This window comes from Artemia sp. Qi Xiang Cuo, chromosome 5 (assembly GCF_049724085.1).
Source record: "Artemia sp. Qi Xiang Cuo chromosome 5, ASM4972408v1, whole genome shotgun sequence".
Taxonomy (NCBI): Eukaryota; Metazoa; Arthropoda; class Branchiopoda; order Anostraca; family Artemiidae; genus Artemia; species Artemia sp. Qi Xiang Cuo.
This window is the reverse complement of record NC_142798.1, coordinates 55,114,878-55,142,493: the sequence shown is the minus strand read 5'-3', so window position 1 is coordinate 55,142,493 and position 27,616 is coordinate 55,114,878. Positions and strand designations below refer to the sequence as shown.

General features: G+C 37.4%; 1 protein-coding gene across 1 annotated transcript in view; it reads right to left on the bottom strand.

Annotated features, from left to right (window-relative positions):
- LOC148952287 (dynein regulatory complex protein 1-like) overlaps positions 1-21,067 on the bottom strand; it is a 130,935-nt gene extending 109,868 nt beyond the window's left edge. The window contains exons 1-3 of the mRNA XM_089088914.1: positions 20,994-21,067; positions 16,106-16,211; positions 2,252-2,408 (exon numbers count right to left, since the gene is read on the bottom strand). Of these exons, the coding sequence (XP_088945040.1) occupies positions 2,252-2,408; positions 16,106-16,210 (262 nt within the window). The 5' untranslated portion in view covers position 16,211; positions 20,994-21,067. The remainder of the gene's footprint in view (positions 1-2,251; positions 2,409-16,105; positions 16,212-20,993) is intronic.
- Between the last annotated feature and the right edge of the window lie 6,549 nt (positions 21,068-27,616).

Below are 27,616 nucleotides of genomic sequence, written 5' to 3'. Positions count from 1 at the left end.
GTGTGTGTGTAAGTTTTGTGTGTATGTGTAAGTTTTTGTGTGTGTAAGTTTTTGTGTGCATGTAAGTTTTTGTGTGCATGTCATTTTAAGATCCGTTAAAAAGTAAAAAAAATACCATGTTAAAAAATTCAAGAAAGTATTTACGAAATGTGGAGGGGACTCTTTGAGGTTGGAAAATGGGTTTAGGAATGAAATTATGAAAGGAACTTGTTCAGAAAAGATATAATAAAGCCATAAAAAGTATTTAAAAAAATGGAGAGGGGACTCTTTGGGGGGGGGGGGGTGGGCCGGGGAAGTCTTTGGGGATCCGGGGGCCCTTGAGCACCGATTGGTCCCTTGGGAGCCCGGGGAGGGACCTTTGAGGACCGGGGGAGGGCCTTGGGGGGGCCGGGAAGGGCCTGTGGGGGTCGGGGGGGCCCTTGAGTGCCGATTGGTCCTTTTGGAGCCCTGGGAGCCCGGTGAGGGCCTTTGGGGACAGGGGGTGGGCTTTTGGGCGCCTGGGGGACCTTTGAGGACCGGGGGAGCGCCTTGGGGGACTGGAGGAGGGTCTGGGGGTGTCGGGGAGACCTTGGGAGCCCGGGGGGACCTTTGAGGACCGGAGAGGGCCTTTGGGGGCTCGGGACGGGCCGTTGGGGCTCTCGGGGGCCCGAGAGTACCGAGTTGTCCTTTGGGTGCCCTGGGCGCCCGGGGTGGGCGGTTGGGGGTCCGGGGGACCGTTGAGGATCGGGGGAGGGCCTTTGGGGTCCGGGAGGGGCCCTTTGGGGTCCGGTGGGCCCGTTGGGAGCCGGGGGGGCATTTGGGGACAGGATGATGGCCTTTGGGGGTCCGGGGGGTCCTTTGGAAGCCCAGAGAACCTTTGAGGACCGGGGGCTTCCTTCGGGGTTGGGGTAGGGGGATCGGAACCCTTTGGGGTTGGGGTAGAGCAATCGGGGCCGTTTGGGTTGGGGTAGAGCAATCGGGGGCCCTTTGGGTTGGGGTAGAGGACCTCACAACACTGTTCAATTGAAACTTGTGTATTATAACGACCACACTCAAAACCTCCTCCAAAATCTCTTCAAAAATCATATTTTATAATGTCTCTAAGTGTTTCGCCGAAATAATTCCATAAAATAGCTAAAACGGTTTCGCCAAAATTACCCCCCAAACGGAATTTCAACATGTTCCTTTTGTTTGGCATCTCTGCGCTAATGCATTTCAAATTATTTGGAAACCTTTTCGCGCGCTAAGATCAAAACATCTGCCTCGGAAACGATTCTCTTGTTAGAACTCCAAATTAATTCCCCTTTCGTGAATCAATTCTCTATAGAACAACAAATTAATTCCCCTTTTGTGTCAATCAATCAATCATGACACCATGTGTGATCTAACTGTTTCTCGGAGACAATTCTCTTTGGAAATGCAAAGACATTAATTAACTTGACGTCATCTGTCAGACATTAATTAACTGTTTCCGGGAACTCGTAACATCTGGCTCGAATAACAATAACAAATACTATTTCTGGATCATAACATCTGCCTCGAACAGGAAGGAAGTGTCATTAGCTGTTTCCGGGAACCTCATAACATCTGGCTCGAATAACAATAACAAATACTATTTCCGGATCATAACATCTGCCTCGAACAGGAAGGAAGTGTCATTAACTTTGCTTCGAACGACAACAACATTGACCCCATTAACCACGTGTTCTCTCTAATGACTCTGTTCGAAACAACAACAACATTGACCTTGGCATTTTGCCTCGGAAACATCAACAACATTGACCTTGACATTCGCTAAGAGCGTGCCAAAAACACACCTGGAGAAAGAGGTCATTGACCGATTACGCAAGCATTCTCCCTAATGACTCTATGCCCATATAAAGAGTCCCCCCCGGAGTATAAGATAGCTCTCTACTAATATTTTAAAATACTTGTTCAGTCCTCTGTCTGTGTTTTTTCAGAAATGGTACAACCATTGACTTTTCGAGTAGGTTTTTGAATAAAATTATTTTGATAACTTTTGTATAAGGTTTTCTTTGAATAAATATCTATAGTTGTAGTCTAAAATGTTTTTATGCCTTTAATGTATATTGGCTATTTTGATTAAAACATAGCCGTTGCTTTGCTAGTATCCTTTTCTAAATTTATTCAATTTCAAAAGTGTTTGGACTTGGGACAGGATCATAAACCGCATGTTTTAAACCTTGTTTTAAGGGTATTTTGAAAATGTTTAATTGAAGATAATACTGTATTGGAAATGTCTCAGCTGTACCTTTGAGGTTATTTAACTCATCAAATGGTTCTTCTCCAGATGAAAGATTTGCTATTCGATCGAACTCCTGTATTAGCTCTTCATTATTAGCTTGCTCTAGTTTCAATTTAGACTCTTTAGATAGTCTCTTTTCAGAAGCTTTTCTCACATTTTCAACCTAAAAGAAAGACATGGGTGATTAATTGTCGCTAGTTTTCAACTTTTGAATTAGACACCTAAATGTTAAAACCTTCAATGTGATACTAAACTTGAAGATTTTCCACTGTTATTCTTCTAGGAACAGGGTAAGCCAGAAAAGCTTTGATTTAGTTTGTATAGTAAAGCAGTGATTCAGTTATTTCAAATATTTTGCATTGAAACCTAAACTATATTTGTTTTTGTGCTCCGGATTCATTTTACTTTTGCTAGAACAGTTTTTCTTTTTCTTTGTTATAAGTATCATCTCATTTGGCACTTTTTTCCTTCCCGGGGGGAGGGAGGAAATCGTTCGCATACCCACTTCCCCCGTTCATGCACCTGTGTAACTCTTTATCCTACCTAAAGGGTTTACTGAGCGTACTTTGTATGCAAGTTTTGCCTCGTTTTGTATGTGCTGCTTAGTCTTTACGCCATCTTCAACAAGTGCATAAAAATGCACTTGAAAAGTGGAAAGCCTTTTTGTGTACTTTTTCCTTCGTTTATTTAAGAATAATAAGACAAAAAAATCAAATGAAATTAAAGGCCAATGCTTGAACTCGAAATGGCTACAAATTAACATGTACAGTAGGGGGGCTACCAGTCCCTAAGCCCCCTGCTTATTACGATAAAGTCACGACCCATTTTAGATGCTAATTACATTATCAGTAAAGTATAGGCTAAAGTACAGGGTGTCAGATGAGAGATTAAGGGACTGGTCATTTCCCATGTGGTAAAAGAGTTTCTGCTGGTTTGGGTTGTAATATTGCTCTTCACTTAAATTTGATTTTTTCTTGATTATATTCTGTCTATTTTAATTGGTATACCATATTTGGTTGTAATATAAATTAAATAAAAAATTGTTTTTTCCGTCTGAAAGTAAAGAGCAACATTATAACTTAAAAAGAACTGAAATTATTCTGTATATGTGGGGCATGTCCCTTCTTCAGTCCTCGCTCTTTACACTAAAATTGCAATTTCCTTTAAAAATACTTCTCATTCAAATTCAACGGTCCTTGTGTTTGAGCAGTTTATCTTGAAGAACCGTTACAAAAAGTCAAACTCTAGCGTATATATATATATATATATATATATATATATATATATATATATATATATCTTCAGAACGTGACGTACACATCAAACATAATTCGTTGTAAAAAATACATTAAAAAATAATTAGCACTTAGTTAAAAAGTCAAAATTAAAAATAAATAGAAAACAATAAAATTAATGAAACTACATAAAAAATATGATTGGTCAAAATTTAGAAATTTTTGTTATGCATATTTACGAAACTAGGTATAAAACTTTTCGCTAACCGCTGACGGACACAGCGTACCGACTGAAGTTTCTCAGCAGGCACTGCAACCCTGCGCGGGAGTCGTTTTGTTGTGAATTGAGGGGGGGGGGGGAAAGGGTTATGGGGATTGAACAGCTCAGAGTTAGTCTTCTGAAATTCACGCAGAGTTCTTCTCTTCTTTTTTCAGAATTTGCATTTTAAGCTATGTCAGCAGCTCTTCATATAACATTTTTACATATTTTAAAATCTTAATTAGAGCTCATTTTTATACTTTTTCCATAATGGGGCTTTCCTCAGTCGTCGGTCCAAAATGCCATATTGGAGCTGTATATTCCAGAATTGGGCGAATAAAAAGAGATTGAAACCTCTTCAGCAGGGTTATCTTATCTGCTGAATTTGATGGCATGATTTTCATGAAGATCAATTGACCTTTGGGGGGTGTTTCCTCCATTTTTGAAAATAAGGTATCAGACTCGTAGATTTTGATGGGTAGCATTAAACTTAATGAATGTTATATAATTGGAATCTACATAAACTGTCAATTCTTTTGATGTATCTATTGTTATCAATTTTCTCTTTTTTAGAGTTTTGTTTATTATTTGGTGTTATCAAATTTCCCTTTTTTAGAGTTTTGGTTATTATTAGGCCGAGTCTCTCCTTACTTACAGTTCTTTATCACGAACTGTATTACTATGAGGGAACTGACGCCTCTCCAAGCCAACATAATTTACAGTAAACTTTGACCCTTGGATAAAAATACATCTAAAATTACAACCATTAGAGGCAACGCTAAAGTGTTGCCTTTAGTAAGGGCCATGAGGTTCCAATGTTTTATTAAATTTTTTTCCCCAGAGGCACTTCATATGGAAGGGATGTTCGTATAAAATTCAGAAGGGGCTCATTCAATTGGAAATTGGAGGTTCTAATGCCCTTTTTAATAGTCAAGAGTGATCGAAGGGCAACTATACACCCTTTTTTCTCCAAATGCATCCGATAAAAATTCCGAGAAAAACATTTTGTTAAAAATAGTTCAAATATCAGATAACAAAAACTCCAGGGTCGACACAACCCCTTAGAGCCCGGGGGCAAGTGTTTTAACTTATACCCCGGGGGCATGTAAGGTTTTTATGTAAGGGTTGGTCGTAAAAGCTTCAGAGATGGCTCATTTTGTTAGAAATTGAAAGTTCTATTTACCTTTAAGAGTCAAAAGTGATCGATTGGCATCTACCCCCTCCCCTACACACCCTCTTTTTCCCAAATACTTCCAATCAAAATTTTGAGATAGCTTGTTTGTTTGAAAGAGTCCAACTATCAGATAGCAAAAACTTTGGGGTCTAAGTACCCCCTCCTCCCCGAGCCCTGGGGAATGGTTGTAAGTTATGCCCTAGGGGCATATGTGGTTCTTATGGAAGGGTTACTCGTATAAACTTCAGAAATGGCTCATTTGATTGGAAATAGAAAGTTCCTGTTCACTTTTTAAGAGTCAAAAGAGATCGGAGGGCAACTAGCCCCCCCACACACTTTTTTTTCTCCAACCCCATCCGATAAAAATTCGGAGAAAGCCAACCTGTTAAACATAGTTCAAACCTCAGATAACAAAAACTCTCGGTCGACACAACCCCCCAGAGCCCGGGGGCAAGTATTTTAAGTTATGCCCCGGGGGCATGTAAGGTTTTTATATAAGGAATGGTCGTATAAGCTTCAAAGGTAGCTCATTTGATTGGAAATTGAAAGTTCTAGTTATCTTTTTAAGAGTCAAAAGTGATTTGAGGGCATCTACCCCCCCCCCCCCCCACACACACACACACCCTCTTTTCCCCAAATACACCCGATCAAAATTTTGAGATAGCCATTTTGTTTGAAATAGTCCAATGATAAGACAACAAAAACTTCGCGGCCAATATGTACCCACCCCCCCCCTACAGCCCGGGGTAACTTTTGTCAGGGGGGCAAATAAGTTTTTATGGAAGAGGTAAACTTTGGAGGGGACTCAAATGACCAGAAATTGAAAGTTTTTGTTCGCTTTTTGAGAGCCAAAAGTGATCTAATGGCAATTAGCCCCCCCCCCCACAAACCCTCTTTCCTCTAATTATTTCGATCAAATTTTTTAGATAATCATTTTGTCCAAAACACACCAAAAATCATATAGTAAAAACTTAGGAATTTCCCCCAGAGCCCAGGGACAAGTGTTGGCTGTAAATTATGCCTTGGGAGCATATAAGGTTTTTATGGAAGAGATGGTCGTATAACCTTCGGAGGGGGCTTGTTCCATTTGAAATTGAAAATTATAACTCCATTTTTAAGAGTCAAAATGGGCTGGAGGGCTACTAGATCCCCCCCTGCCCTCTTTACCCCAAATCAATCCGATCAAACTTTTAGATAGCATTTTTGTAAAATAAGTCCAGAGATCAGATAACAAAAACTCAAGGGTCAACACAAACCCACAAAGCCCGGGAGGGAGTGTTGTAAGTTATGCCCTGGGGGCATATAACGTTTTTATGCGTTGATTTTTAAAATAGTTCAAAGATCAGATAAGTCCAGCCTCCGTCCCACTAAAAAAAAAACTTATCAACGATATTTTATTTCAGAACTTAAGGGAGTTAATCCTTGCCCTCCATGCATGGCCCGAGCCCTCCCCCAATAAAATAAAAAAAACTTATTAACGATGTTTTATTACAAAAGTTATGGAAGATAACCCCTGGTCCTCCATGACCCGATCCCCCTCCCCCGACGAAACCGATCAATGATGAATCATGGGAGTTGACCCCTGGCCTACCTCCATGGCCTGACGCCTCCCCCCAAAAGAAAATATAAACGATATTTTATTCGAAAAATCATTGGAACTTTGGAAAATCATTGGAAAATATAAGGGATCTGACTCCCCCCAAAAGAAAATATAAACGATATTTTATTCGAAAAATCATTGGAACTGACCCTTAGCCCCCCTCAGACGGACACCCCCCCCCCCTGAAAAAAACTTACTAACGATATTTTATTCCAAAAATTAAGGGATTTGACTCCTGGCCCTCTCTCCCTGGCCTGACACCCCCCCTAAACCCCTAAAAAGTTAAAAATGATACTTTATTTAAAAAATCATGAGAGCTTACCCCAGCCCTCCTTCCATGGTCCACCCGCCCCCCCCCAAAAAACATTAACAATAGTTTATTCCAAAAATATTGGGAGCTCACCCCTGACCCTCCCTCCATGGCCCGACTTCCCCCTTAAAAACAAACTAATTAACGATATTTTGTCTAAGAATCATGGGAGCTGACCCCTGGCCCTCGCTCCAGGGCCCACTCGCCCCCCCCCCCCAAAAAAAAAAAATATTAGCGAAATTTTATTCCAAAAATCATGGGAATTCAGTTTAATTCTATTAGCTCTTTCCAAAACTGTTCAAGACCCCTATAGTTTTTACTACAAACAAGAGTTTGGCTACTACCTGTTTACCTAAGGGTAAAAGAATAAGGCTTATTGTGTATTTGACGCTTCACAAACACGAATTATCTTACAAGTATTATCTTTTGTACTTATTGCAACATTAAAATAAAATGAAAATTGCAGTGAAATCAGGATAGGATTTACCAACAGGCCCACTAGGCCCTTCGGCTTTCACTATCCCCGAAGTTTTGGGGATTTCCCCGAAAATAATTCAAAAACGGAGCGGAAAAACGCTTGGGCCTAGAAGTGTCAAACCTTTAAATCCGGCCCTGAGGGAAACGAAGTTTTGAGCTGATGAGCTTTCACCAATTGTTGTTATTACATATCAAATATTCAGTTTAATTTTATTAGTTCCTCCCAAAACTGTTTATTTATTTTGTAATAAGAAATCATTTTGAAATAGGGAATTTTGAAACACTTTAAACTTTGGCAATCAAAACAAACAAAAATTAATTAAAAAAAACTTCCGAAAAAGAAGTTTTTTTTAAAGAGAAATAAAGGCCATATTAAACTTGAGATCAAAACAAATAGAAACCTACAATAATTCAAACTCAAAACGATCAGAAATTACTATTAAAGAATAAATGAAACCCAAAAGGAACAGAAATTAAATAAACAATCATAGCAAAAAAGAATACAATCGGTACGAATATAAATAAATAAATAAATAAATCTTAAGACGAGTAATTCTTAAATTGAATATGCAAATTGAACCATAGTAAAAACAAACATACAATTGGTACTAATGTAAATGAATAAATAAATCTTAAAACGAGATAAATTTAAATTGAATACACAGATCAAGCGCGAAACGAACAAAAATCACTACAAACAAGAAATTGGGTTTTGCCTCCTTCTCTCAAGAATTTAATTAAATAAGTTTATTTAATTGAATGGCATATTCAATTTAAATTAGGAAAGCTATGAATGAGATTTTGAGGTATCAGGAAAGCCCTCCCGCAACTCCCCAGTAATTGATCTAAGGTCATGCAATATAGGAATTGGAGCCGATACTGCTCCTCTTGTTCCTGCTCTTCTTACTTTTCACTTTATTAAGTCAGTTTGAGTTTACTACTACTACTGCTAATAATAACTCACCACATCACCAAGTCACCTAAGGCCAACACAGCTACGCACGCTCCTCTTCCATCCTAATCAATTCAAAGCCTCCCTCTTTACACCCTCCCTGAAAGTTCGCATTTTCCTTAAATCTTTATTTAGGACATCCTTATACCTCAACCGCAGATAACCTGCATTCCGTTTAGTCGAAGCCGGTTAGCCGAAAAGGACGATCTTCGGCAATCTTTCACCCTTCATCCGCAGAATGTATCCTAGCCATCTCGACCTTTCCCTCATTAATAGCCCTAGAAAGCAGGATTGAAACAAATTTCTCGTACAGCCTACTGTTTGAAATACAGTGAGTCAGGCGGGTACCCAAAACGATCCGTAGGCAATTTCTCTGGAAAACATTTAGCCAATCTTCGTACGTTTTACGGAGCGCCGATCCTTCAGAACCATACTTGACCAGTCTCACCACTGCTTCAAACATTCCAATTTTGATTCGCAGACTTATCTTCCAATTCTTCCAAACTTTATTCAACTAGGAAAAAACACCCTCAGCCTTCGCTTTTCTTGTTTTAGCATCTTCACTGCTCCCACTGTCTTTACTAACAACACTACCAAGGCAAGTGAAGCTGTCTGCTTGATCGATCTTTTTCGTTACCCAGTGTCACCTTTTCATCTTCACTTATTCCTAGTCTTAGCGACTTAGTCTTCTTAACATCAATTTTTCAAACCTATTTTAGCACCCTGAACTCGCAAAACACCTGAAACTTTATAGATTTTCCTCATACTGTCATCTAAGACGTTTAATTAATCAACACAATATAAATACAGAAAAGTTTTACTTCCCTATTTAATACTATGTTGTCCCATTGCCTTTGATGACCTCCTTTAGACAAAATCCATCAAAATGATCCATATAGAGGGAAATAGAGCACAACCGTGCTTAACTCCCGATTAAATACAAAACCAGCTGCTAACCTCACTTCCTACCTTAACCGCGGCAGTGTTATCCTCATACATAGAATTCGTCACTTTAATATATTTGTCTGGTGTACCATACAAGGATAAGACCTTCGTTAAGACTCTTCTATCAACAGGATCAAAAATGTGCTCGTAATCTAAATAAACTGAAGACTAAAGGTGTTTGATAACTCAGGCACTTCTCAATTATTAAATTTGGTCAACACATCCTTCACCCTTCTTAAAACCGCATTGTTCTTCTTTTAAAACTTTTTCTACAGTATCTCTTGGTCTAAAAAGTATTATATTACTAAGTAATTTCCTATCTACAGAGACAAGGCTAATCCCTCTATAATTACCGCACTCACTATTATCACTTTTCTTATACAGTGGTTTAACTCGGGTTTTCCTAAAGACGGTAGGTACTCCCCCCTTTTTTTAAATCATATTTAAGAAACACATTTATAAAACTATCAGTACTTGGGGCCTTATTATTTTTTTAATGCTTTTAGTACTGTCGCTAATTCTTCCTCACAAAACAAATATTCCTTCACATTCAAGGTATCACAAGCTTTTTCATTTTTCCTCTATTTTTTTTCTGCAACTCTGTCTCGGTTTAGCACATTCTCAAAATGTTCTGCCCATCTCTCTTTAACTCTTTCCTTATCACCGATTGTGGCCCCGTTCCTATCTTTAACTAGAACAAGTCCGGATTGACAACTCCCTCTCAATTTATTTATATGCCAGTACAATATTTTACTATTATGCCATCTAGTTGTGTTTTCCAGATCAACGGCTATTTTATCAATGATCTCCACTTCACATATCCTTAATTCATATTTTAATGCTTTCACCACTTTGTTTACATTCCTTTTATTTTCATTATCTTTCACTTAGATAATTCTTGTACAAGCCCCGTCTCCTCTCTATTAAACATAAGGTTTTTTGACTAATATTCATAGCTGCGTTCCTAAGTTTCTTCCCTAGGACATTATCAACTACTTCACAAATTATTTTCCTAAAATTATTTCATTCATCATCCACATTGTCAAATTTTAAACTCTTCAGTTTAGTATTCAACTGTTCCTGGAAAGTTTCTCTCGAATTCTGATCCTGGAGTCAGCCAACGTCATAATTTTCCAGGAGGTAATTACCCTTCCGAAGTCTCAGCCTTAAATTAACCCTAGACACTACTAGATGGTAACCTCAACTTTTAAAATCAATAGCAGAACTCCTATATACCCTAGTATCTTGTATTGTACCTGTCTATGTACCTAATCCTTCCTGCCTGAGTAAAGAAATTCTATTTCACCTAAATTCATGCTTCTTAGCCCTGAGATATGAGTTCCCGGAACTCTCAATAAGTCCAGTTCGAATTGTCTGAATTCGTCAGTCAAATTGTCGACACGATAGTTACTTTTTAACGTCGTTTATATTCTTTAGCCTCGGGAAAAGCAATGATATCAGTGCATGACGGGGACCAACACATTTTCTCAAGTCTACACCGAAGCACTTAAGCTGGCTTTGAACCACAAAGCAATCAGTCCCTGGGACCTCCAGTATGAATGGAGGCTGTGTGCAATCCTGGGTCTATCTTGGTCTCAAAATGATTTTAAGCACTTGGCGACGCTCTTCTATCAACAAGATCCTACAAAGACAATTTCAAGCCTATTACCTTCGACTCGTTATATTTTCATGTCTACAAATATTATGCTGCTACGGGGATGCAACCCACAGTAGATAAATCAGATAGGAAGAGGTTTTCAAGCCTCAAAGCGCCTGCAAAAAAAAATCAAGCCCAGAAGAATTATCCATTAATCAGAATCCCGTGCTAATGCTGTGTCGTTTACTAGAGTATAATATCCTAGAGGGTCACCACTACTAAAGTTGAAATAGAGTCGACTGCACGGTCCCCAATCTTGGGGGTACCCTGACAGGGTCAAGGCAGTCTTTCGCAAAGGCCGTTGTCCATGGATCTTAATCTTATTCCCTGCCACAATTGTACTCCTATAGAGGACCCTCCCACAATGGTGTTCTGCGTCATCCTGCAATTCAACCCATTACTGGGATGAGGTTTGTAACTCACATGACGTGTGCATACACTGGTGGGCCGTGTTGATTCGTACATTCTGAAGGAATCAAGGCCTGTCTCCTCTAACGTTTATAAAGTAAATGTGTCCAGTATATACAACCGAGTAGGAGAATTTTAGGGCGATAGCTTGTTTGTTCTTAAAAATAAGAGATAGACCTTTATTGAAAAGTAAATATTCAACATCCTTTAACTAAGGCGAAAATCATTCTCCATCATCACGCTGTTTTCCTTCCCTCACACAAAAAAAAATTATTTGCCTTCTCACGAGACCTGCAGACTGCAGTCTCAGTAGCGTTTATGGTTTTATATGACAATTTTTCTCTCTGTTTAGCATTAAGAGCAATATCAAGTACTATTTACATTTCTTATTTATTTGTATTTAACTTTTTTAGCAATCTTTTCAGCTGCTAAACGGATATGGTTTATGTTTGTTACAGAGTACATAGGAATATCTTAGATTTTACTATCAGAACCAGGAAATTGCTGCAGAAGAAAAAAGACACTATAACCCATCTAGGAGGAAGGCTTATTTCTCATCTTCCTTCTCCCCACTGGTTTTTTCTCTGTATTTAATTGATCAATGTTATCGTTACTTGCTGTGTTGCTTGTTTTGTAGGTTTTCTACAAAAAACTTATAATTAAAAGTGATAAAATCTTCCAAATTGTAGCGGTTTACTGGCAGTTATGTCGAAAAAACTTTTATTAGTTAACAAACTTACGTCATATCTGTTAAACAATCGCTACAATGTTCCAGTCCTTCGAATCCTCATAACTTTGCGACGTGACGTCCCCTGTTAGAGGCAAAGCGTCGCCTTTAACAGTAGTCCTCAAGTTTTCTTTGTGGAGTTGGCGTTAATTTCGATTACAGCTTCAGAAAAGAACAGAAAATAAAGCGGTTGCGAGTAGCGACCTCATAAGGAAGGAAGCCAGCGCCGGTTTTCTTGGCAATGTTCCGAGATCTTTTGTCGTGGGTCATTTACTCATAAATGGTCTATATATGGGTCAACGGGTTGAACTAACTGGGTGAAGATTATCACCCACGTGTTTAACTTGTTTATTCTGGACTGTTGTCTGGAAGAGAAAGTCCCCTGGTAACTTTCCAAGGACAGCAAGAAGAAACGCAGTCTTATTTGACATATCATAGCTAACGAGTTGCTGTAGTAGACATCCAAGGCCATGAACCATTTTATTAGCAGTAGCTGCATGACCGGCTGAGTTAAGTCATTTAAGATGAAGCACATTTCTAACCGGGCTTACATAACTGGATCTTGACAAGATTTGCAATATTTGGCAAAAGTATAATGATCAATCGCACACATTTCAATGCTTATTTTTGTAACTCAGATGAAGCAACAAGACCATTTTATTTGATTCACCATTTTGATAGTCTTACAATTAGAAGGAAATAATTGGCGGGACTGACCCCTGACCCTCCGTTGCCCGTGACCACCCCCTCCCCATCCAAACCCATTCGCAATCTAAAATCACCCCTTACAAATCCCACTCCTTCCTAACCTCATCTCTCAAAAATCCCCCTCCATCCCCATGTTGGCATGTTTAATTTGTTATTTCGAAGCTATCTGTGCTAGGTTTCTTAGCCTTTTGTTGGTGTGTATTGTCTGACACTTATGATTTGGGATATTTAGTTTGCTATTTCGGGGCTTTCTGTGCTAGCATTTTAGCCTTTCTTAGATGTATGTTGTCTGAAACTTAAGAATTCGGGTGTTTAGTTTGCTATTTCGGGCCTTTCCGTGTTAGGTTTCTTAGCCTTTCGTATGTGTGTGCTGTCTGAAACTTATGATTTGGGGTGTTCAGTTTGGTATTAGCTAGATTTCTTAGCCGTTCCCAGTATATGTTGTCTGAAATTTATTATATAGGATGTTTAGTCTGGTATTTCGTGGTTTGGCTTGTCTGATATTCATGATTTTAGTATGTTTAGTTTTTTTGTGGTTTGATTTGCCTTAAACTTATGATTTGGGATCTTTAGCTTGCTAATACACACTTTTCTGAGCTAGATTTCTTTGCTCTTTTCTCTTTGTTGTCTGAAACTTATGATATGGGTTGTTTATTTTGTTATTTCAAGCCTGTCTGTGCTAGTTTTTCTTAGTGATTCGAAGATGTTTATTGTCTGAAACTTATGATTCGGAGTGTTTAGTTTAATAATAAAGCTGTTCTCAGCCTTTCGTAGGTGTGTGTTGTCTGATACTTAGATTTTGGGTGTCTAGTTTACTATTAGCTAGGTTTCTTAGCCTTTCATAGGTGTATGTTGTCTGTAACTTATGATTTGTGGTGTTTAGTTTGACATTCGGGCTTTTCTCAGCTTGATTTCGAGTCTTTTCGTTGGTGTGTGTTGTCAAAAACTTATGATTTGAAAAGTTTAGTTTGGTTTTTCATGGTTTTACTTGTCTAAAACTTATGAATCTGGATTTTTAACTTGCTAATACGTACTTTTGTGAGCTAATTATCTTACGCTTTTGTCTGTTTGTTGTGTGAAATTTATGATTTGGGTTGTTTAGGTTTTATTTTCAGGCTTTCTGTGTTATATTTCTTAGCCTTTCGTAGGTGTGTGTTGCCTAAGACTTATGATTTAGGTTGTTTTGGTTGATATTCGGGCTTTTCTCAGTTAAGGTCTGGGCACACGTAGCTGATTTCGGGAACTAATTTCAAAATCAGTACCAATTTTAAAAGAAATCAGTGTTGATTCGAGCTTGAAAAACTTTCTAGTTTTCAACGCCGATTTACAAAATCACCGCCGATTTTCATCAGGATCATCACAAACAAAATAGGGATACAAATGAATAGTCAGCCAGAGGTATCTGTGGTGAAAAACCCCACTACTGAGCTGAGAATTAAACTGAGAACTAAGCTGAGATCAATCAAGCAACTATTAATAAACTCCAGTTGACTATTTGTGTCCATGATTTTTTGTTTGGAAAATTTTGCGCAATAAATTTTTATTTCAACAAATTTTTCTTTGGTGTATATTGTCTGAAACTTATGATTTGGGAAGTTTAGTTTGGTTTTTTGTGGTTTGAGTTGTCTGAAACTTATGATTTGGGATCTTTAGCTTGCTAATTTGAGCTTTTCCGATATAATTGAACAAATTCAATGGAGCCAATAAACAAAAATGTAAAGGAGGTCAATTTTTTTTTAATGATGATACAAAAATGTTATTTTTCAAAATTGAGGGAGGAGGAATTTCTGTTGTTTTTGTTGTGTGTAAAAAAAAAAATACCAAAAAAGGTATCTTTAAGAATCTCAGTGGTGGTCAGGGTTGCCACCGTCAGTAGGATTTTACTAGATCTAGTAAAAAAAAATCTATTAAATTTAGAGGATCTAGTAAATTTCCCGAAATCTAGTAAAAACTAGTAAAAGGTCATGATTTATAGTAAACAAATTTTTTTTTTATATTCCCTGAATTCAGGGAAAAAAATTATCGTAGACATATGACAATTTACAACTTTCGCTTGTCTGTTTAACAATTTGCAATTTTGCCTGTCTGTCTTAGAGACAGACAAGCAGTCTCCTATTTTCATAAGCAGACAATTCACTTCCGGCGTCTAAAGGTCGATAAAATCAGCTTTCTGTGTATCGAATCTTACCAACTAAAAATGAAGCTATAATGACACTTGGATTTGTGATGATTGGGAATCTATTGGAATCAACATAAAAGCCAACCACCCAAGGTGATTAGGCGAATCTCCTCAGTTTAAAAATTTTTATTGAGGAAAAAGGAGCCTGCTGAGAGAAATTAAAAGTAAGTAGAAATGTAACATTATATATGTATATATATATATATATATATATATATATATATATATATATATATATATATATATATATACACACACACACACACACATATATATATATAAATATATATATATATATATATATATATATATATATATATATATATATATATATATATATATATATATATATATATATATATATATATATATATATATATATATATATATATATATATATATATATATATATATATATATATATATATATATATATATATATATATATATATATATATATATATATATATATATATATATATATATATATATATATATATATGAACTTGTAGGTTTCATTAATTTTCAATCATACTATGAAAACGACATAAAAGAGGAAAAGAGAAAAAAAAAGAAGAAAAAAGGAAAAAAGATTGTGAAAATCGAATTGATTATCATCCTATAGTAAAAATCGATGCTTGATGGTGCGCGTGCGGCAAAGCCGCACGCGCAAAATTTTTTTTGAGCATTTATTGAAAACAGATGCGATCTAGTAAATTTTTCCTCTCCGATTTAGTAAATTCTTTCAGGTCAGGGTGGCAACCCTGGTGGTGGTTCACCCTGCCCCCTCAACTGAAGCCCCTCAATCAGCATAAATAAGATACGACCTGAATTACTGCCGTGATAGCCTTCTACTAACCTTGGGATTTGCTTATAAAATGAGGATTACGAATTTGCTGTCAAGGACATCACTAAGAGCCGTCTCAAATCCTGTCTATAGTCAAAACCTTGTATCATGACGTTATTCTAGCTATTTTTTTCTGAATTTTCGTTCCACCGACAATTTCTGGAATTTCAACAGCCTATTTGCTTGAAAATAAATACATTCAAGCTCTAACATCAGACTTTTCTATCCGAAGTATGCAGAAACTTGCATTGATCATCGTTATTCTTTTAGTTTTTACGGTAATCTCGTTGCGCGCAAACAATTTTGGTTAGACCTGCTCTTTCGGTAACTCTTTACCAAACTTTGCTTTTTCGTTAATAAGTAATAAAAAAATATAACTTACCTGACTGATACCATCTTTCGTAATTCGTTCCAACTTCACAAGCGACTCTTTACTTTTAATGTCATATTCTTTCCACTCAGCATTATCTCTTTCAGGTTTCTCCATCCTGTGGGAAGAAAAGCAATAGGTCGGTGGAATTTTTTGTTCAAACACCGAAAAGTAAAGAAAGACTGATTCTCACCAATTCAAAATTCACAGTCTCAACATGACTTTCCACATTCATGATCTAATATGACTTTCACACTGGGCAGTAAAAATGCCACCATTGTTAAAAATTTTTTTGCATACACAGTGATTTGTTTCGTGTGCTCAGAATAGACTCTTTTTTCAAGTTTTATCCCATGCAGCTTGCTAAACTGTTGGCTTTTTTTCCGTAAAAACTTACCGCACTGAAACCAAAAATTATGAAAAAAAAACTTTTCTGTGTGATTTGCACACGACTTGAACGACATGAGCAATACGGTTTTGTCCTGTTTTTGGCATCTTATGCAACTGATTTTAGTTTAATATGAGAAAGTGACAAGGGTCTAACCTCTGCGGTTTTTACCTAAAGTATGAACCTACCGCTGGATTGATTAATCTTTTAAATCTTCGTATAATTCTTGCACGGGGCCAAAAAACGTTGTTTTTTGGTTCTTGAGCCAGAACTTACAGTGTGTTAGCTAAACAAGAGTTTTATATTCTATGTCAGAGGTGATTATCTGAAATTTCCCCACCAAGATTTTGCGTATTCGAGTCGTGTGCTCCGTTCAAGCAAGTAAGCAAGCAGCTGGCAGGTACAACCTAAAGTGCCTAATAAGATGCTCAATGGTTCCCTGGTTTCATTGCAAAATTACTCTTTAAGAACAAAAAATTGAGAATATTAGAAATCTCAAAAAAAGAGTATTTTCCCACGGGGTTGAAAGTGCTCACATCTACTAGCCATTTTGGTTGGCGATATTGCTCAGCTTGTGATTTCATTTTTGTGTTGGGGATTAAGTTAGAGAAACAGTATCATATGTGCCATCTAAACTTTAATAGTCCTAAAATTGCTAAGGACATGGGGATTCTTTTTGCTCCTTCTTAGCAGTAATTTTTGAATGTTGTCTTAAGGCAAAAAATTCAATTTTTGAATCACGAGAGGTAGCCTACAATTTTTTTTAATGTTGGGCGATCCTTCTTGAATTGTGGGTGAGTATGTGTGTATTACCTACATCAGGTTTTAGAGTTTCAGCGACAGGTATTTTTGATAATTTCAAGATTGAGGGCCTGACAAGTTTTTTGTTGTGATATACAAAACAAAATTGGAAAATGACTATGCTCAAAAACGATCTGATTCGTGGCAAGACCAATTTGGAGGTAAAAAAGGGACCCATGCTCTCTCTTGTAATCCCCTCCTTCCTCATTTCCCAACCAATCTCAAGTTCTTGGGAAAAAGGTAGGTATGTCACACATTTTTGAACCAAAATCAGGTAAGCATTTTCGTTTTGTTTAACTGAAGAGTCAAAGTGGGCCTGTGGTATCTCCCTCATACCCATCCTACTTCTAACTTTTTGTTAGAGTAGGCATTTTGTTCCCTGTTTGAACCTCCAAAAACAGTCCCTCACTCCTCTGCCAGCTTTATAGCATGAAAATGGGCACGTTACACCTTTTTTTAAACAAGAATCATACAAGGATTTTATAATCAGCATGATTGGAGGCGAAGCGTAGGGTCATGGACACTCTTACGCCCCATCCCCCTCTCATTGTCAATTTTTGGCAGAAAGGCTCGAATGCTGCTATTTGTTTGAAGCGGAAACAAGTAAGGACTTTAAATCAAGGTTACCGAAAGCACAAAGTGGACCCTTGGCCCATCCAATATCCCCTGTCCTTACAACCGCCAATGGCATGAGGGTGGCATTCTGCTTCTTGTTGAGTCCTAATCACAAAGATTTTCAATCGTAATGACTAGAAAACTAAAATGGCTCGATTTCTCCATAAACTTATTAGTGCAAACGTAAGCGCGTTGTACAGTGTCTTGCATATAATTATGTAAGAATTTATAATCTGTAAGACTGAAGGACCAAAGTAGGCCTGCGGCCCTCAAACACAAACTACCCTTGCTACCTTTAAGGTTCTTTGCCCCCAGCCCATCGTCCACTTGGGGACGCGGGAGATAGCCTCTCTACTCCCACATGAAAGACGAAATAATGCTAAAATGTTATCTGTGAATTGAGATAGTGAAAATTGTTTATTCTATAGACTATTGTTGGATTGAATTCATGTTCTAGGAAAGTGAAGTAAGGAGGCTTGTTGAAGGATTATTATGGTACTAATAAATGGCCACTTTGACTCGAAGATTGATGAGCTATTAAGTAAGATTATCAAGCTACTAAAAAGTAGCTGAAAACCAAACCCTGATGGCTGAAGTCATAAATCTGAAGAAAATGTGTGTTCAGGCTGAATTGTCTTCGAAAAGGAACAACATATTGCTCCATGGTGTTATAATTAATTTTATGGAAACGCCAAGAAAGCTTCAAATACAATCCTTGCTGAACTTCATGTTTCGACTGCAAGTTCATTATCAATTTTTGCCCATATATCGTCTTGGCAGTAAACCTTCGATAGCTATCTCCACGATTTTGTTGGTACGCCCTGTGTCGCACCTATAGCCTACTGGTGAATTTATGTCATTTAAGAGACAGAGATGTTATCATGAGCAAATGCTGTAAGCTGAAAGGGTCTGGGAAGAGAACTAGATCAGACCTGCCTCGAGATCTTGCTCGTCGTAGAAGGAAGCTCCAGACGAACCCATACAAAATTTGCTCTTCTACTGATCTCTTCGTTAAAGTTGCTTAGACTAAAGTAAGATCGAAAGGGATCAATTTGTGGTTAGAACTAAGAAAATTAGCTAACACCAAGAATTGGTTACGCATCGAAGACTCCGAATTGGTTACGCATGTTTTGATCCGTTTTCGTCTAGTATGTTTGTCAGTGTGCCAAATAGTGATATTGCGGACGGCTAGCTGGTTAAAATTTTTCATTCACGTTTAGTATCTTTGTCAATGCTGCGAAACAATATGAAATACAGTGCGCTTTTTTTTTAGTTGAGCTCTGTCGTAGTTTTCTTTGTGTGTTATTTATACTTTGTTCAGATGTAATTTTTTTCCCTTGTTTTTGGAACTGTGTATTCTTTTTTTTCTTTTCATTTATTCTTCAAAAAAAAAAAAAAAATAGCTCAGTTCTTCATTGTTTTTTTTTTTTATCCAGTTGCTGATGTGGTGTTGGACCAGATGGCACGGTCGACCGAACCGGAATGATTTATTTAAGTGTTAAAATGATGGGGGGGATTAGAGATTGATATCTAATACCTCTTCATTCCTAGAAATGTTTTTGTCTTTGCCTTTGTTATTGATAGAGGGTGCGGGAGGGAAAATAGTTCCCCTACTAATAGGACATAACATTTTCTGTATAATATAAAATAGTGCATTCACATGTCTACCGACTCACAGGTAGAAAAGTTGAGGCGGGGCCTCGTGAGCCTCACCAGGAAAATTTCTTATGGGAGGGGGGGGGGGGGGCAAGTACCATCAGGAACTATGCTCAGAGCAAATTTAATTGGTTATATTTCTCTTTTCCTATGTTTATACAATGTTTCAATGTATTTAAGCATGTGTATACAATTTATTTAAACCTCAGAGAGCCCTGTTGTAGATGTCGCAAGGGCTTCAGTGACGTAGAAGATTATAAGTTACGCACAATTTCTATCAATATGAACAATAATACCCCTATCCACCTACCCAAAATTGCGCAGTAAAGATATTATTAATAGCTTATTCAACAAAGCTTCTCTTTATTGAAAATTGCAAGGAAACATTCCAATTTTGCCAAAAATTTTAATCATAATGCAACATTTTAATTCTTCAACAGAAAAACTGAAAGAGTAGGACATTACTAATTAATTTACAATTATTGATATATGGGACTTAAAAGAGAGAGATCAAGGACTTATGGGTCCGGTAGTGCACATCACATTTTGGTTAGGCCGTGGCGTGAATTGGAATACGATCTGAAATTGAAAAAAAAATGAATTTTTTCACCTGAAAGTGTGGAGCAACATCAAATGTAAAATGAACAATAATTATTTTGTATATTTGAAGGACTCCCCCCCCCCTCAAACCCTGGCTTTATGCTAAAATGTAACTTTTTATCCCAGTTCTTTAAGGATGACTGCTGAAACACAAGGGCCGTTGAATTGGAACAAGAAGCTTTTTAAAGCACTAAAATCTTTTGTGTGAAAAGTGAAAAGTTGAGGAGGGGATAGCCCCGTCATATACGGAATAATTTCTATTCGCTTTACAATTCTATGTTGCTCCTTTCTTTCAGTTAGAGAAAAAACATTTTTTATTTAATATTAATTAAGGGCAACAATTTTTCCATGGGCCAGTTTTCTTAGCATCTACAGTGGGTGCTATTATGAATATATTTTAAAACTGGTGGGCCAGGTAGCTTTTTTCTTATTTTCTTTGCAAATGTAGAAATTTAAAGTTTGGCACTGGAAATACCATTTGAATATATTATTGAATTTAGAAAACACATGCCACTGATAAAATACAGAAGGACGATTTAGAGGGAGGTTAAGGGGGTCTGAAGCCTGTTTAAAGCTAAAAATATATTGATTCCACGTTCAAAATAGAGAACTTCTTGAAAATAGGGTACAACTTTTTTTTTTTAATTTAACATAGGACCGCTCGTTCTCTTTACCTCTGAAGGACAGTTTTAGCGCTCTTTAGAAAAAAGAAACGACAGAATGGCGTCTCTAACAGGAAGAATAAGGTTGCAATGGCGTTTGTATCATTGGAATTCTGTGCAATTAGTTGAAACTTAGAATGTATTGTTTCTTAAAATGAGAAAGAAAAAGTCTACATACTAAATGGGTTATGTCTCCACAGCAAAACAAAAACCAGAACTTTCAATCGCTCTGCAGTCTTTATTATTTGTTCTCTTTGAGAGTTTCCATGGCAACTGTTGTTAGGGGCTGCACGAGGGCCTCTATTTATAGAAGAGGTACTCCATATCTGTATTTTATCGTCACAGTCTATCTTGCATGGAAGTTTTTCCTAGGATTTTGTTTACCTTCTTTTGAAGGTTTTAGTAACTTAGCAGATAGTTTTCTTTGCCTATACTATACTATAACATTAGCTTTGTAGATTTCCTCAGACTTAATTGAGTTTTTCAACAATTACGCCTTTATGCTAGATTATTTGCCTGCTGATCAATTGCTCAAGCTACAAGGCTGTTGTTAGAAAATCTCCACTTAAAAACTCTTTAGTACATCAAGATATTTATTGCTGCTTACAACAAAGAAGTGTCTCACGCCCCCTGAAAAATTAGGTACCTCCTTGTCAGTTAGTACACACTCAAGAATTGAAGTTGGGTTAATTATAATGAAATATACCAAAATATAAAGAAAATATAATAGTTTAGTAACAAAATTATTGAAACTACAACAAAGAATTATGAAAAGGGGGCACCCAGACCGCATTATATTAAATACATAACCGAAACTAACCTAACCTAACCAAAATACCATCTAAATATTTAATTAAAATATAGCTACAATGTAGTTTCCCACCAAAACGATGCTAATTGTCTGGTATAATGACCGAGGGAACAGGTTTTTGTCTATGTCCGCGATACAAATTCTCAAGAATATACTAGCTAACAAGAAAGTACCAAATTCTTCAAAATAAGATGTTGCGTTACATTTCAATTCTGCCTTCTTTTTTTTCCGAGATGCTGAATTTAAATGAAGAAACTAATGCTTGAATTGTTCTGTGTTGTAAAACTTGCCTGTGGAATGTGATGGCTTTGAAGTATAAATTGTTGTGTGAAACATAAACAGAAAAAAAAGAAACTTAAAAATAAAATAGAAACAGGAAGATGTAGCAAAGTAACTAAGTTTCTTATTCTGTTATCCTTCTATTTCTCTTGAAAACTAGAAAACAGCGGCGTGCGTGTAACTGAATCCTTGTGTAACTGAACCCCAAGCAGCTGAATTACCGTGCAACTGAACCCCCGTGTAACTGAACTCCCATGCAACTGAGTCCCCGTGGAAAGGAACCCTCCTGTAACTGAACCTTCGTGCAACTGAACCCCATTTAACTGAACCACTGTAAAACTAAACCCCCGTGCAGCTCAACTCAATTTAACCAAACCACCGTATAACTAACCCAATTTGTAACTTAACCCAGTGCAACTGAACCCTCTTGCAACTGAACCCTCGTGCAACTGAACCCTCGTACTCAGTTTCAGTATTTTACAAGTATGAGACAATATCATGGGATAAAAAATAAGTTAAAGTCTTTACATGTTCAACCTTTTTGGAATTGTTTGTTTTTCTAAGTCATGGCATAAATGCCTGTCCACGGGCGCCAGTATGGGGGGTGGGGTGGGGCTGAGGGGGCTTCCACCCCCCCCCTGGCTGAATGATACTGCCTTATATTTTTATATTTTTGTCTTGAGATTTCTATTATACAGCGTTGGAAGTGCCGATTAAACCAGGTAAGACCCCCCCCTAAAATTCAGCTTATGGGCGCCCATATGCCTATCAAGATCATTCGTAAAAAAGCTCTGTTTTTCTGTCACAAAAAAAAATCGAACGTCCCAAACCATTAAAGCCGGATTTATTTCTCCTTATTCCAGATGAGTCAGACCTTTTCCTGAACATCGAGTGATAAATATCTGTGTTGAAAATCTTTGAACTGTGTAAATTTTGGTAACGAATTTTGATCAGATGTCTTTGGAGATATTGCAGCTAGACAGAGCATGGTTGGAGGTCTGGTTGCACTATAAACTTTTTTCAACATTCGCCTCAAAATGCCTGAAAGTTTACTTATTACCTTCAGCGTTTTGACATATTGCAGATAACTCTTCTTGTAAAACTGGATGCACATAGTGTCTTTTGATTTAGTTGAAGATGCCTCTAAACATTTTCCGAACGTGGTGAAGGCTGATACCATCAGTGGTTCTTTAGATAATGATAATATTTCTTTTTCACAATCAATACGGAAAAAAGTGCTTGCATTGTGTTTGGCACTCTTCTCGACAGTTCTTTCAAATTTGATATTAGTACTCCAAGCCTTTTCGGATAGTCAGGGTCAAACATTCCCCGTAATCTGGATTTAAAAAATCTCATATGTTAAGAAAAGGCAGCTTGCATAACTAGAGGCATAGTTATTTAACCCTAGGCCTGTTTTAGATAAAATGAATAACACAAAATTTTGATCTAATGCATTTGGGGAAAAAATGGTGGTTGAGAGGGGGAGGCTTGTCACCCTTCCATTACTTTTGATTCTTAAAATAAGGACAAGAGGTTTCAGTTTCCAATCGTTAATGCAAAGTTAATGCTACCATTTCGATCCATAAAAACCTTATATTTTACCAATGGGAAACTTGTATAACCTACAACCCTCACCCCGGGGTCTGTGGGGGGTCTTTTCAATTACAAAGGTATTGTTTTTCGGCCTTTGAATTATGTTGAACAAAATGACTATGTTAAAATTTGATCGGATGCATTTGAGGAAAAAAGAGTGTGGGGAGACTGGTTCCCTCCGATCAATTTTGACTCTTAAAAAGGCAGTAGAAATTTCAATTTGCAATCGAATGAGATCGTTCTAAAGTTTATGCGACAACCCCTTTCATACGAAATGCATCTACAAAAAATTATAACATAAATCATTAAAGCCTTATGGCTCTTTAGTATAGGCAACGCTATACCTTCGCATCTGAAACAATTCTATTCCATGTTCTTATTCTTTTCCCTTTTTTTCGGTGTTTGTTGAGCAGTTAAGACTTAGACAGGAAACAGGGAACAAGTTTAGTTTCGCATCGTTCGTAAATTCTCATTACCGTAGCTTGAACTTTCTTATTTTTCCACCAATTGAGAGTTTTATGGCAGTCATTGGAGGAAACCTTAGAAAGGTGATTACAGAGTAACCATGCATCTCTCACACCCATTTTCACTGCCTTCCCTCCAAAGATATCCAATCAAAATTTCAAGATAGCCATTGTGTTCAGCATGGCTGCAAAGTTCAATAACTATGCCTCTGGGGATAACAAGACCCCATACAACCCTTGGGTAAGGGTTGTAGTTTATACAATTTGTTCATTGTTTACATATGGGATTAGTGATTTGGAAAAGGGAGCTTGTTTGATTATTGGTTTCAAAAAAGGGTAAGGGTATAAAAGTAAAGCTCTTATGGAATCTTAAGGGGAGTGTTATGCTAAATCAAAGCACACTGTGTTCATGCAGCCTGTAAAAAGGGCATACCAGCAATATCCCAGAAATGGTCTAGGGTATTCAAGTCAAAATTTACAGGCTACGATGAGTGGAATGTTCAGCCGACAAAAATGGAAAATGTGCATGCTTCTACCACTACTACTAATACTACTGCTACCATTACTACTATGATTACTACTACTACTACGACTACTACGGCTACAACTAAAGTTAGGGGTATTGTGGTAAAAATTTCAGGGAATGTTGGCGGAGAAATTGAAGTAAACAAAACACTATGTGCATGCAGTTGCCAAAGGGCGTATCAGCTTTACCTTATGAATTCTTTTGAGTATTATATTGGAACTTTCAGGTATGTTGAACTAACCAAAAGGCACTATGTACATACTACTAATACTACTACAGCTACTACTACTTCTATGACGACTTGCCTTTTTTGGGAGCCCTTTCCTATCTTTAACAAGTCTAGACTGACTATTCCCTCTCAATTTATTAGCATACTAGTACAAGATATAACTGTATACCGTCTGTGTGTATCTCCCACATCTTCGGCAAATTCTTCTATTGCCTCCACTTCATACCTCCTCAATTCACATTTTAATACTTTCTCCATTCTTTTTACATTCCTCTCATTTTCATACGATCTATCACTCAAATAATTCTTGTACAGGCCTCTCCTCCTCTTTATTAAACATAAGTATTTTCACTAATATTCCTAGGTGATTTTACAACTTTCTTCCCTAAGGCACCATCAGCGACTTCACGAAATAGTTTCCTAAAATTATTCTATCCATCTTCTACATTGTCAAATTTTAAACTCTCCACTTTCATGTTTAACTGTTCGTGGAAAGTTTCACTCAAATTCTTATCTTGGAGTCTAACAGCTTCAACAATAAAATAGAGCTATTTTACGAATGATTTTGACAGGCATTTATAATATGACTTTTAAAAACAAAGAATTCCAACAAGGTTGAACATGTAAAGTTGTGTTTTACCCCATGACATTGCCTGATATTTGTAGCATACTGAAAAACTGAGAATGGGGGTTCAGTTCAGTTACACGAGCTTTCAGTTGCACTGGGGTTCGGTCGTACGATTGTTCTGTTGCATGGGGGTTCAATTATAGAGTCGACAACAAAATAGAGCTTTTTTATGAATGATCTTGACAGGCATTTATAATATGACTTTAAAAAGCAAAGAATTCCAACAAGGTTGAACATATAAAGCAGTGTTTTACGCCATGATATTGCCTCATATTTTTAGAATACTGGAAAACTGAGTATGGGGTTTCAGTTCAGTTAAACGAGCATTCACTTGCACTGGGGTTCAGTTGTACGAGCGTTCAGTTGCATGGCAGTTCAATTACACGGGGGTTCAGTTGCGTGGGGGTTCAATTAAATAGGATTCAGTAGCACGAGGGTTTAATTGCACGGGGATTTAGCTAAATGGGGCTAAGTAGCAAGAGGGCTCAGTTACACAAGGGTTCAGTTGCACGGTTTTTTTGCATGGGGGTTCAGTTGTACCAACGTTCAGTTACACGGAGGTTCAGTTACACGGTGGTTCAGTTATATGGAGGTTCAGTTGCACGGTGGCTCAGTTAGAGGGATTCAGTTACACAGGGGTTTAGTTGCAATGGAACCGGAAAACAGCTGTTTATTGTCAAAAACACCCCTTAAACAACTATTCTCCATCTATGCTATAAAATCTATAGTAACTAGATTTTTGTGTTTCAAGCAATTTGAGTGCCTCTACTGGAAAATGGAAATGTTCTCTGGTTTTACAACTTGATGCTCAGGAAAGTACTTTCAAGAGCACTGAACGCTTTGTGTGTAAAATGGTTACGGCCATAAAGTTGAACATTCGGGATTATCAGTTTATTTTCAACTTTGGCGATTTAAAATAATCAGTTTCAAGAATTAAGGATAACACAGGGTTTTCTGCAAGTCTGCACAGAAGGCAAGTCTGCCTTATTTCACAGGTATTGTTGTCTGAATCCAGAGCAACATGGATTTATTTATTAGTTGTCGTTTTTTTTTTTTTTTTTCATCAGGCAACTTCACATCAAAGGAGTTATCGCACGAACATGGGAGTGGGCTCAGTCAAATGGAAATTGAAAGTCATTATACCCTTTTTAAAAGTCGAAAGACTTCATAGGGCAACCAGCCCCCCTTGCAAGTTTGCAAGTCCTCTTTTTTCTGCCTGGCCCTCGTCAACCCCAAAACACATCTGATTAAAATTTTGAAATAGGAGGCAACTATATCTCCGGTGATGGTTCGAGCTCCCACAGCCCCTGGGAAAACGCAGTAAATTCTTCAAGTTGCCAATAATGTACATACAGGTTTGTTATTGGGAAATGGGGGCATATTAATCCTAGGGCTCCAAAAAGGCTAAGGGTATTAAGATGAAACTTTCAGGGAATTTTGACAGGGATGTTAAACCAAATCTAAACACGCTATGAGCATTTAGGTTTAACAACAATGCGTATCTGCAATATCTCAGGAACAGCTGATGTTATTAAGTCGAAACTGTCAGGACATGTTGAGGGGGATATTGAACTAACCAAAACTCATTATGTGCATCCAAGTAATCAAAAGGGCGTATCTGTAAGATCACAAGAAAAGCGAAGAGTTTTCAGTTGAACCTTTCAGGGCATTTGTGGGGACGTAAGACTGAACCAAGAGACAGGTTGTCAAAAGTGTGTCTCTTCAATATTTTAGGAACGGCTAATGCTATTAAGTTGAAACTTTTATGGCATGTTAAGGAGGACGTCGAACTAAATCAAAATACTAAGCTATTCAGGTTGTTGAAAAAGCATTTGCCCAATAACTTAGGAGCCGCTAAGAGCTTTAAGTTGTAACTTTAAGAGAATGTTAAACTAAATGAAAAGACACTATCGGTATCCAGGTTGTCAAAATGGTATATCTGCAATATCCGAGAAATAGTTAAGGCTATTAACCTGAAACTTTAAGAGAATTTTGAGGGGAAGGTTAGACACCATGTGTATTCAGGCTGTCAAAAAGGCAAATCTGCAATATCTAAGGAGCGGTTAAAGGTATAAATTGAAACTTTCAGGCAATGTTGAGAGGGACATCGAAATGAATCAAAAGACACAGTGTGGATCCGGGTCGTCAAAAATGTTTGTTAGGACATCTCAGGAACGTCTATAGTTATTAAGTTGAATGTTCCAGAGAATATTCAGGGGAGGATCATTGAACTAAATCAACCGAAAATTATGTTGAGGGGGACATCGAAAT